This window comes from Engystomops pustulosus, chromosome 9 (genome assembly GCF_040894005.1).
Source record: "Engystomops pustulosus chromosome 9, aEngPut4.maternal, whole genome shotgun sequence".
In the NCBI taxonomy this organism is placed as follows: Eukaryota; Metazoa; Chordata; class Amphibia; order Anura; family Leptodactylidae; genus Engystomops; species Engystomops pustulosus.
Genome location: NC_092419.1, coordinates 102,731,428 through 102,744,014, shown reverse-complemented (window position 1 = coordinate 102,744,014; position 12,587 = coordinate 102,731,428). Strand labels below are relative to the sequence as shown.

Below are 12,587 nucleotides of genomic sequence, written 5' to 3'. Positions count from 1 at the left end.
CATCATCACCGATAAGCGTACACGCCTGTCGACTGACAGCGCTGACAGGCTGACGCTTATTAAAATGAATAAAGGCTGGATTTCTCATAATTTCCAATCTCCACCAGGTGAAGGAAGCTCAACCTAAATAATTGATCCACTCCTCCTCCTCCTCATTTTCCTCCTTCTCCTCCTCTTTGTACAGTAAAGCAGAGGAAAATGGCTATTTTTTGACAGGGCCCACTGGCTCTTGCTATAGTACTTCATGCATTTAATTTTTCTGGAGGGCCACCTACCCGGTCCTCTGTTTGAAACAATTTTTGTGAGTGCCACATACAGGCACTCAATCTATTCCATTTTTCTGGAGGGCCACCTACCCGGTCCTCTGTTTTAAAAAATTTTTGGGACTGCCACATACAGGCACTCAATCTATTCCATTTTACTGGAGGGCCACCTACCTGCTCCTCTGGTTTGAAAAATGTTTGGGACTGCCACATACAGGCACTCAATCTATTCCATTTTACTGGAGGGCCACCTACCTGCTCCTCTGGTTTGAAAAATGTTTGGGACTGCCACATACAGGCACTCAATCTATTCCATTTTACTGCAGGGCCACCTACCTGCTCCTCTGGTTTGAAACATTTTTGGGACTGCCACATGCAGGCACTCAATCTATTCCATTTTACTGGAGGGCCACCTACCTGCTCCTCTGGTTTGAAAAATGTTTGGGACTGCCACATACAGGCACTCAATCTATTCCATTTTACTGGAGGGCCACCTACCTGCTCCTCTGTTTTGAAAAATTTTTGGGACTGCCACATACAGGCACTCAATCTATTCCATTTTACTGCAGGGCCACCTACCTGCTCCTCTGGTTTGAAACATTTTTGGGACTGCCACATACAGGCACTCAATCTATTCCATTTTACTGGAGGGCCACCTACCTGCTCCTCTGGTTTGAAAAATGTTTGGGACTGCCACATACAGGCACTATCCAAATTAAATTGTCTCCATAGCAGCCTCCACACGCTGTCTCCATTGCTACCTCCAAAAGTCGTCCATATAGCTGTCTCCATACATCGTCCCTTTATCAAACGAGGTGTGTCAGGCAGAAATTTGGGTTGTTTTCATGGATTCCACATTAAAGTTGTTAACTTTGTCGCCACCCTGCTGTGTTATCCACAAAATATACTGGCAAACTTTTACCATTTAGGGATATTATTTCAGCGCTTCTTGCGCATCTGTTTACATTCCCCTCCCCCGGCATATCCTAAACTTATAAGAACGCTACTACACTTGATCTTATACAAAAGGTTCTTAGAAGTGCTGTTTGGGGAGTAGCCTAGAGACAGGGGCTTGGATTGGCGAAAGCTCGCCTGGCAGCGGAGCGCCAGCTCCATGCGCATCATGCGCTTCTTGCGCATCTGTTTACATTCCCCTCACCCGCCATATCCCAAACTTATAAGAACGCTACTACACTTAACTTGGTGCAGGCTGGGACCGAGTCTGACCCTGGGGCTGGTCATATACTGCCGACGCAGAGAATTGCGGGGCCTACCTCGGTCCAGGTCTCAAAGGCCTACTATACCTCCTCCCACCCCTCCTCCACCTCCTCCTCCTCCGAATTACCATCCGTGGGCATGGCGCCATCAGTCGGTAGCTCTAGGCACAGCAGCAGTGCCGTCGCTAAGCGACAGCAGGCGGTGCTGAAACTGCTGAGCCTAGGCGATAAAAGGCACACCGCCCAAGAGCTATTACAGGGCATTCCACATCAAAGTTGTTAACTTTGTCGCCACCCTGCTGTGTAATCCACAAAATATACTTGCAAACTTTTACCATTTAGGGATATTATTTCAGCGCTTCTTGCGCATCTGTTTACATTCCCCTCACCCGCCATATCCTAAACTTATAAGAACGCTACTACACTTGATCTTATACAAAAGGTTCTTAGAAGTGCTGTTTGGGGAGTAGCCTAGAGACAGGGGCTTGGATTGGCGAAAGCTCGCCTGGCTGCAGAGCGCCAGCTCCATCCCAAGATCCAACTAACATAGTTGCAGCACCTTTAATCTACTACTAGTTCACTGCCTCCATAATAATAATAATCTTAATTTATATAGCGTCATCATATTCTGCAGCGCTTTACAAATCATAGGAAACAAATACAAATGTAATGTAACAGAGCACAACATTTGTATGGAACAACAGGAGTGAGGTCCCTGCTCGCCAGAGCTTACGGTTTATGAAGATGATGGGGTAACACGAGGTAAAAGAATATTTAATGGTCAAGCCATTCTTCTTAGGGAATAGAAAAAAATATAATAAATGGAATTGCTGTCGCTTGAACCACTCAGCCGTCATCTTATATACCAGGTCCAGGGTGAATGGGACTGCAGAGAAGTCTGGTGCCTGTTGGTTGCTGGATAACAGATGGGAGGACGACACAGGACGGGTTAGTAGAAGAGTTAAAACTTCATGCAGTTAATGAGTGTTATAGGCTTGCCTAAAGAAATGGGTTTTAAGAGCACGTTTGAAACTTTGGAGGTTAGGTATTAGTCTGATAGTCCGGGGCAGAGCATTCCATAGAATTGGTGCAGCTCTAGAGAAGTCTTGGAGACGCGAGTGGGAGGTCCGCACTAGGGTAGAGGTTAATCTAAGATCACTGGCGGATCTAAGAGCACGGGTTGGGCGATAGACAGAGATAAGAGAGGAGAGGTAGGGGGGTGCAGCATTATACAGAGCTTTATGGATGAGGGTTATTATTATTTTAAACTGTATTCGAAAGGAGACTGGCAGCCAGTGCAGCGACTGGCATGAACTGTAAGCATACATGGTCCCCTTATCAAACGAGCTGTGTCAGGCAGAATTTTGGGTTGTTTTCATGGCTTCCATGTTAACTTTGTCGCCACCCTGCTGTGTAATCCACAAAATATACTGGCAAACTTTTATCATGTACCGATATTATTTGAGCGCTTCTTGCTCACCTCCTTTGGTTCCTCTCTGCCACCCATTGGTTTGAAGCCTGAGTCCATTTAGGGTATGTCGCCATGCCACTCTCTAGCCTGCCGCTGCTGCCGCTGCCTCTGCATGCCGTCCCCTATAGTGTCAGGGTCAATTATTGGATGTTTTAGATGCTATCTAGCTTCATTCTGTCACTCTGTCATGGCCATGCTGTTGCCCATAATTTTGGCATAATGGTGCGATTAAGCAGCCTCAGAGGCATCCATGCATGCTGCCCCTGCTGTTTCCTGTCCATTTCCGTGGTGTTTCCATCCTTTTCTGAGGTTCCCAGGTGTTTGGCCAAGCTTCCCTGTGCAGAGCCTTGGTCCCCTTGAAAAATGCTCGAGTCTCCCATTGACTTCAATGGGGTTCGTTATTCGAGACGAGCACTCGAGCATCGGGAAAAGTTCGTCTCGAATAACGAGTACCCGAGCATTTTAGTGTTCGCTCATCTCTATTCATAATGCATATATTATACAATTTTATGATATATTAACTCTGTTGTATACTTCCCCATGTTTGGGTTATGTAGTGTCTTCCACTGTGATGCAATAAGTTTTCTTGCTGCTATTACAATATTTTATTTGATTTTCCAAAATAATTATTACAAAACAGCTTGGACAATTTCCAAGGTCAATGCAAGTCCATTGTCATAATATAACAGATCGCATCACTTTGTTACCTCTAACAAGCTCAGGAGCTCAATAAAACAGGTCACAGGCCACAGCGTCTCCTATAGAGAATTATATCAGTCTTCTCCATCTTGCTCCGAGTACGGAGTACAACAAGGTGGAAGCCAAATTCTGTTGGACAGTGTCGCGTCCTTGACACTGTGTCCCATATAGGCTGCCAACATGTGATACTCTGCCCCTTTGAACTAGGGCAACCAATAATTCGAACCAATAAGTCATGGCAGTTTCCTGAGCTTACGACCCACCGTATATACTCGAGTATAAGCCGACCCAAGTATAAGCCGAGGCCCCTAATTTTACCACAAAAACCTGGTAAAACCTATTTTTTTTACTCGAGTATAAGCCGAGTTTGGGGGTTTCAGCGCATTTTTTTGTGCTGAAAAACTAGGCTTATACTCGAGTATATATGGTATATTAACTAAAGGAAAAAAAATTGTCTCTTGTAGTAATAACTCCAACAGGCAACAGACATAGACAAAAACTAAGCTCTCCAGAGTGTGTGTGTCATATGCTTGGGTACTAATGATGAGAAGTCAGATTTTATACAAAACATTTATGGTGATTCCATGGATTTCATGTATGTAATGATAGTACTTTGGTAAGTAAGGGGGTATTGCTGCTTCCTGAATTACATGCCAATAATATTTTAGTGAATAGTATAAGAAACCTTTCATGGTATTCACAGTTTGAGTCATGTTCTTTCAATTTAAGGTTAAAGGTTACTAAAAACCAGAAAATGACCCCCCCCCCCAGCCTAGCACTTATCAAATGTTGTCCGCTGTGTATTACACGGTATACAGCTGTATCCCCACATTAAGCAGAAGGTCTGTTTGCTCTAAGGCCTTGTTCACACGACCAAATTGGATGCAGGCAACAGCCCTGACAGCTATTGAATATTGTTCCGTGTAAAAGATACAGTAACGCCTGTGCCAAAACGTCCCTCTATCCGCAGTTGGCAGAATAGGTGGCGTTAATTTGTTTCTGTGTGTGAACTGTGGCTTAGGTTTCTGTATTTGGTTTGATTGAGCCACAACCTGCTCTTTGCAGTTTAGCAGCTCATCAAGGGTTACTATTCCTAGCCTGATGGACAGCTCCCGCTGGAGATGTGTCCAGGAATTGTCACCTTCTCCCATCAGACCTTGCTGGTTATTCAGTCTTTGCTATCTAGTGCTATTGTGTCATTTGACCTCTGCTATGCTTATAGACCATTCTATTGCTATGCGATTTTGTACCTTTGCCGCCATCTTGGTTTTTACCCGGTTTTGTTTGACTCCACTTGTCTGTCTGTATCTGTTGTTTGTCCCTCAGTGTCGTGTATCTCCCAGTGTATCCCCGCTTTCCCTGTCTCAGACTTGTGTTGGTTTTCTCGTTTGAACACTGGTCAATATCCAAATTCCTGTTACCTGTCCCCTCCACCATCCAGCAACCTCAAGACGAAGTAAGTCTTCCTTGTTACCTTGTAGGGTCACTCAGGGACCATAAGTTAGGTTCCTGATAGTGGGTTCGCCCTTGTCAGGGCAGTTTATCTACTGCGGGCAGGGCCTTACCCCGCAGGGATGTCACAGGGTGAGTTTGCCACCACTTACAGCTAGGTTGTGGTTGTGCTGTTGCTGAACAGGTTTGTTACAGATACAAGTCTAGTTGTATGATTATATTGGGAGTATAAGAGTTACTTTAGCAGTAATTAGTCCCTAATCAACGATAATTGTCACTTAACAAGCCAAGAATAATGAGTAAATGGCTGCTACTCCTTTCAGGCTTCCTCCAGCGTCCCTGGGGATCTGCTCCCAGGATGTTGTTGTTTGGACGTCTTCTCCTTCGAGGAATCCTTTGTTTTGTAACCAAATGTTTGTTTTTCCTTTCTAATAAACCACCGGGGAGAAAACAATATGTTATTCCCTAATGAATGGAGCAATCTCTGGATAATGCTGGTAGAAGTTTCACAATAAAAGTCACTTTGTCCATATGGCCCAATATTCATACAAAAGCCAACTCAATGTCATGGGAAAGTTTTTAAAAGTTTTGATTAAGTTGATAAGAGTGAAAATTTCCTAAAGTTTAATGCAAATACGACCATCGTCAATAAAGACATCAAAAGATGAGAGAAACATCACAAAACAATCATCCAGTGTAACCTATTATCCTTCAGATGTGACCTAGAAGAAGACAATGGGGCACAATTACTTGCAGGGTCACCGGAGTTCACAGAAAGTGTATTGTCCATCTATAACGCTGCGTGCGGCTGAAATCATGAATGTGTCTCTTCCCCGCTCAGGTCCGACAGAGTTCACCATCTTTTTTGTGGTGCATTTTAAACATAGGGCTTGTGACACAATTTAAAAGCTAAATACGGCGTTCAGTCCGAATCAGTCGGACCGACCAATGGCACGTCCCCTAATTTGTGTCGCATGGAAGCCCCACAGCTGCACCACAAAAGGGTCGTGTGCGCCACAAAAACCCAACCCACACACCTGTGCAAGCATTTTAGCCCCAAAAAAGGTGCACAGTCCAACGAAAGTGCAGTACGACCCTTAGTGAATGATCCCCAATATCCCTATTTAGTTCCCGATTACTGAAGATGAACAATCTATTTCAGGATCCAAATATAACATCAACTTAATAACTAGGTTGATGTTCTAGACGTTCCTAATCCAGGAATCTGGGATGTCTTACAGGAAAGTCCCAGTCCCTCTGCTCCTATAGTAAGAAATCCCTTAGAATTCCTGAATTTATACTTACTATATGTATCTATATCTTTCCTGGTGCATTCTAACTTATTATCTGCCTGTCATTGATTTCCAAATCAAATTTCATCAAATACCCTTCATTTTACTATCTTCTCCTGTTTTGGGATTAATAGGGGGTTTGTGTGACGTTATCAGTCGTAGTATAAGGAGTATCGGTCGGCTGATATAAGAGACACTGCCCCACAAACACAGTCCGTTATTTCTCGCCACTTCCGTTCATTGTCACCGGTCCCCAGGGTAACACTTGTCATCATCAGGTCTAATCCAATACATTTTATTCCATTCATTTTTCTCAACTTTGTGGATTCCTAATTATACACGAGAGACAGTACGTCAGCCTCTCCCTGGGGTCCCGTGGGGAACATATAAAAGATGAGTGAACTGCAGGGTAAATTTGGGCAGGGGGGCGTCACTGGAGCTGATCTCCCTATATAGGAGGAGGGACGGTGCAACTTATCTGTGCACATTGTACCAGAACCAGATATTTGTTGAAAGTGATTAGTAATTTAGTGAAAAAAACTAATTCTAAAATTAAGAAACGGTAAGTAGATCCAAAAATAATGTTACAAGAATCAAAATCGTTATGACTTTTATCAGTAATATAATTATTATCACCACTGTTACATTTATTTTTCTACAATTTCAATTATTTTTACTATTATTATCAACTCTATAACTATTGACCCAATTCTAACCACAGCTGCACCGATTAGAACTAGAATTAGAAAAAATTTGAATGTTATTTTTTAATCATGAAAATAAGAGAAAAAATATTATATGTCTTGTATTAAAGGGAAAAAAATCAGTTTTAAGTCAGAAAAAAGAAGAAAAATTTGAAAAAGTTATTATTAGGATTATTATGAATCTGATTAATATTATTTTAATTATCACTATTTCTCGTGTTGTTGGTAATACTACTGGTAATATACTACTTTTATTTTACCAATTATTATTGTTATTATTGCCAAGGCTCGGTTCACATTACCGTTCAAACCTATGTTAAAAAATGTAAGTAACATGGATTTTATATCAATTAACAATCTCATTGACAGCAATGTAAATTGTTATTGATGGTGGCTGCAGTACTTTATACTGTTTGTAAAATACACATGTATGATGATGTAATTATTACACTGAAGTCAATAGGAGACGGATAGTTAGAATAAGTCTCAGTTTTTTCCATCAGTTATTACATCAGGTTTTTTGTGATAGATAATATATAGTTAATCTATACATATATCTATAGATACATAAATAGATGATAGATAGACTATAGATACATGTGAGATAGATAGAAATTTAGATGTGAGTTTAGGTTATGTGCGGCAGTAGCGGGGTCAGCATAAACTCATGTCAGATAGATAGATAGATAGATAGATATAACATAGATAGATAGATAGATAGAGAGATAGATAGATAGATAGATAGATAGATAGATAGATATGAGATAGATAGATAGATAGATATGAGATAGATAGATAGATAGATAGATAGATAGATAGATAGATAGATAGATATGAGATAGATAGACAGTTAGATATAACATGGATAGATAGATAGATAGATAGATAGATAGATAGATAGATAGATAGATAGATAGATAGATATGAGATAGATAGATATGAGATAGATAGAAGGGGTAGTCAGAAGAAATAGATAAATAGACATGAGATATAGATCAATGATTTGTTAATCTGTTTATCATCTGTTTTCTTTCTTTTTTAACCAAGATAAATTACGGAAATTCTGACAGTCGTGTGAACTTAGTTCAACAAGAATTAAAAAGAAAATGAAATAAAATAGTAAATAACCGATAGTGAAAACAGCAGCTTAGTTATCAGTTGAAGAAATAATTGTCATAAAATCAGAAGAAATATAATAAGAAGAATTCTGATGGTCATCATCCAGTGTAATGGGACGTTCATATGTAACATTAAAAAAACACCGTAGTTAGATTGGAAAAGCTAAAAGAAAACCGTGTATTTCTCCTTCTGACTTGAATGACTTCCATAACTTAAGGTCACGTCTTTCCATAAGTGTAATGATTTGTCTTTTTTCTGCTGTTACCTCTATGTCTATGGTTTGGGTTGGGATCTTCACTGCTATTGCTCAAATTATCTATAAAACTTTTTACACAAATGTACAAAAAATAAGTCATAGAAATAGAGAAACTTCTGTGATATGTAATTTTCTATGTTTTTAACTTTTAATTGTGTTTAGCACATTTTTAGCTTTAAAACACGTCATATAGAGGAGATGCTTCTTACTAATGTTTGCAGTTTCGGATCTCACTCATTTTCTGTAGATTGTAAAAAAACAGAGAGAGCAGGAATCCAGGCCGGTCGTGATACATCGGTGCAAAGATTACTGTCCAAATACATAGAGACAATGACATTTCTAATTTCTGATGGAGGGGTCGATGGTTCCTCGAAATGTGTATTTCCTGACCATTACCAGATGATCAGAGCATGCTCGATAAGGCGCATGACATAGGTGTCTGGTGTTAGTATAGGAACCTATTCATCTGCTTCTACAAAATTGTATTATTAATATCAGGTGCATCCTGTAGGTGGGCAGGATCCTACATCAGTGATCCCCCATATTAACAGTGTAAAACCCCTCTACATATTACTTCATCAAAAAAGTGGAGTCATAAATTACACCTCAATTTTGTATAAAAATATGTTACGTTCTATTATAATTGGCAATTACATTAAGACAAGAACAATTGGAAGTACAAATACAAGATTACAGAGATCAGGAAACAAGCGGCAGGAGGACCCTGCCCTAAAGGGCTCACAAGCTAATAGATGGAGGGGTAGATGGATAATAGGGGTAGATGGAGACATGAGGTGAGGGAGCAGAGCAGGGCTGTTATTGTGTGTGTCGTAGATCCTGAACTGGTGGGTTTTCAGGTTACGTTTGAAGGTTTGGAAGGTGGTGAATAGTCTGACACATTGTGGAAGAGAGTTCTAGAATATAGGAGATCCACAGGAGAAGTCCTGGATAAGGGTCTGAGAAGAGCAGAGATTATGGGGCAAATTTACTTACCCGGCCCATTCGCGATCCAGCGGCGCGTTCTCTGCTCTGGATTCGGGTCCGGCCGGGATTTATGAAGGTAGTTCCTCCGCCGTCTACCAGGTGGCGCTGCTGCGCTGAAAGTCATCTCATCGCGCCGGAATGCACCACCTCGGACCAGGTGAAGGTAAGCGCTCCCCAAGCGACACTTTTTCGGTTTTTAAATGCGGCGGTTTTTCCGAATACATCGGGTTTTCGTTCGGCCACACCCCCCGATTTCCTTCGCGCGCATGCCGGCGCCGATGCGCCACAATCTGATCGCGTGCGCCACAATCCCGGGGCAATTCAGGTACAATCGGCGCAAATTGGAAATATTCGGGTAACACGTCGGGAAAACGCGAATCGGGCCCTTAGTAAATGACCCCCTATGTGTGGGATGATATTGGCTGATTAGGTTAGAGATATATGGAGGGGACAGGTTGTGGACGGCTTTGTAGGTCATGGTTAGTATTTTATATAGAATTTGCTGTGCAATGGGGATCCAGTGGAGAGACTGACAGAGAGGAGAGGCAGAGGAGAAGCAAGAAGACAGATGGATGAGCGGGGCAGCAGAGTTTAGGATGGATTGGAGGAGTATTAGAGAGTTAGCTGGGAGACCACAGAGAAGAATGTTGCAGTAGTCCAAGAGAGAGATGATGAGGGCATGTAGTAATTTTGTAGACTCTGGATTGAAGAAGAGTCGGAGGTGAGAGATGTTCTTGAGATGGAGGCGGCAGGCTGTAGTAAGGGCCTGTGCGTGAGGCTTAAAGGATAAGGCAGGAGTGTAGACACATACATTTTAATGGTTAGGTCTGGTGGGAGGGATGTGTTAGGTGGAGGAAAGATTGTGGCCGTGACCCACATTTATGAAAAAGAGTGAAAATTGGATATTCTGGGTGGGTTGCATTGATTGAAGGTTGAAACTTTCCCTGGTGCTGTCTATTTTGATTTTAAGTTAAAATCCTCAGCTGAAACTAGAGAGGTTGGTGGGAGTGCGAGAGGACGTAGAAGGAAATTTTAGGTAGAAAATCTCAGTCTGAGGTTGTCTGAGATAAAGACAATAAAAGATTTATAAAGTTTTCCTGTTTAGTGCAGATTTGTAGATTTCACCGCCTCCTTGTATGATAGAAGGTCTTCCTCGGAGAGGGATTTCTTCCGGTGCCGTTCAGCACTCCTGTGTTTTGTGAGGTTGGTGCGCTGGGGTTGCTGGTTGGGTTGTCTAGGTGTAGTGAGAGTGAGGAGGGAAACAGAGTCCAGGGATGAAGAAACTGTGGTGTGGCAGAAGTTTCTAACTCCTTTCCTGAAGAGAGAGGCAGAGGAGTCTCAAAGAGCTTGCAGATGTCCAGATCTTTGAGATTCCTACTTGGGTGTATAGGCTTTTGCACTGCAGGAGTGGTTAAAGCCAGAATGTCAGAGAAAGTAAGTAGTGATCAGATAGGAGGAGAGTAGTGTGGACAGATTGGATAGAGACCCGAGGTGAGTGAAAATGCCGTGTGCCCCTCTTTGTCCACTCTTGTTTCACCTTCTAGGCCGACTTGGCTGCTCTGTCGATGACCATTGACCTGCATATAGTACAGTACATATATATTCATATCCTATATGGGTTGTGTTGCAGGTTGACTGATTCTCCTATAAGTATGTGTGAAGGTAACGGGTCAACAGTCACAGAATTCTTCATTGTCGGGTTTAAGAACTCAGAGAACTTCAAGGTCTCACTGTTTGTTTTGTTTCTCTTGACTTATTTTGCAATAATTCTTGGTAACTTCTTCATCATTATCTTGGTCTCGGCATGCCACCACCTCCGAGTGCCCATGTACTTGTTCCTTCGCAACCTCTCAGTGGCGGACATCGTATTTACCACTAATATAATGCCTAACATGTTATATGTCATATTGAAGAGTGGAGGAGACATATCCGTCACAGGGTGTATTATCCAGTATTATGTGCTCTGCGGCTCCACTTACACTCAGTCCTTGATCCTTACAGTGATGGCCTTTGACCGGTATGTGGCCATCTGCCATCCTTTACGCTATGCGGCTGTGATGAACCACAAGCTTTGTCTGCACTTCATCTTCTGGCCGTGGGTCATTTGCTTCATCCTGTTGCCCATTGAAGTTGCCTCATTATTTCATGTAACATTCTGCGGCTCCAACATCATAGAACATTTCTTCTGTGACTTTGCCCCCCTCTTGGCCATAGCCTCATCAGACACTTCTATGGTGGAGACTGAAGACTTTATATTTGCTATCCCCCTCATGTTCATGCCCTTTGTTGCGATCACCTTCTCCTATTTCTATATTGTTATCTCAATCCTAAAGATCACATCCATTGGAGGACGGTGGAAGGCGTTCTCCACCTGCAGCGCACATCTCACCACCATCTTCATCTTCTATGGGACTCAGATTACAATATATATATTTCCAGTCGGGGAAGATACTTTCTATGGGAAAACAGTCAAGTCTTTGCTGTACACAGTGCTGACGCCATTCATCAACCCGATCATATATACCATGAGGAACCATGAGATCAGGAGAGCGGCTCAGCACATAATGTATAAAAGGAGCAAAACAACCATCAACCCCACATTCCACTAGATAGAGAGGGTAACATCATATGACATATGCTATTGACACAGGTGTAAACATCGGTGCCCTCATCATGGTGGTCCTAGATCATGGTGGTCCTAGATCATGTGAAATGGGTTTCTTCCTTCTGTTTTTCAATTACAGGCAGTCCCCGGGTTACATACAAGATAGGGTCTGTAGGTTTGTTCGTAAGTTGAATTTGTATGTAAGTCGGGACTGTATATTTTATCATTGTAACCCCAGGCAAAACATTTTTTGGTATCTATGACAATTGGATTTAAAAACGTTGGGTTGTCATAAGAACCAGGATTAACAATAAATCTGAATTACAGATTCCTGTGATAACTGTTATAGCTGTTTATTGTAGCCTGGGACTAAAGTACCGTAAATTACCAACATCCAGAGGTCTGTTTGTAACTAGGGGTCGTCGGGTGTTCTTAGGATGGGGACCGCCTGTATTATGTTGTTTTGAATATTCCCATTACAGTCAATCAGACATGGATTGTATAAAGGCTGAGAAAATGTCGGAG

General features: G+C 42.1%; 1 protein-coding gene across 1 annotated transcript; it reads left to right on the top strand.

Moving 5' to 3' along the window:
* The first annotated feature begins 11,109 nt into the window (after positions 1–11,109).
* Positions 11,110–12,066, top strand: LOC140076474 (olfactory receptor-like protein COR4). The gene has a single exon (XM_072123001.1). It carries the CDS (start codon positions 11,110–11,112, stop codon positions 12,064–12,066), a length of 957 nt encoding a protein of 318 aa, XP_071979102.1.
* Positions 12,067–12,587: the final 521 nt, after the last annotated feature.

Excerpts from the sequence above, each read along its gene's own strand:
- LOC140076474 (XM_072123001.1), top strand. The coding sequence starts at position 11,110 with ATGTGTGAAGGTAACGGGTCAACAGTCACAGAATTCTTCATTGTCGGG.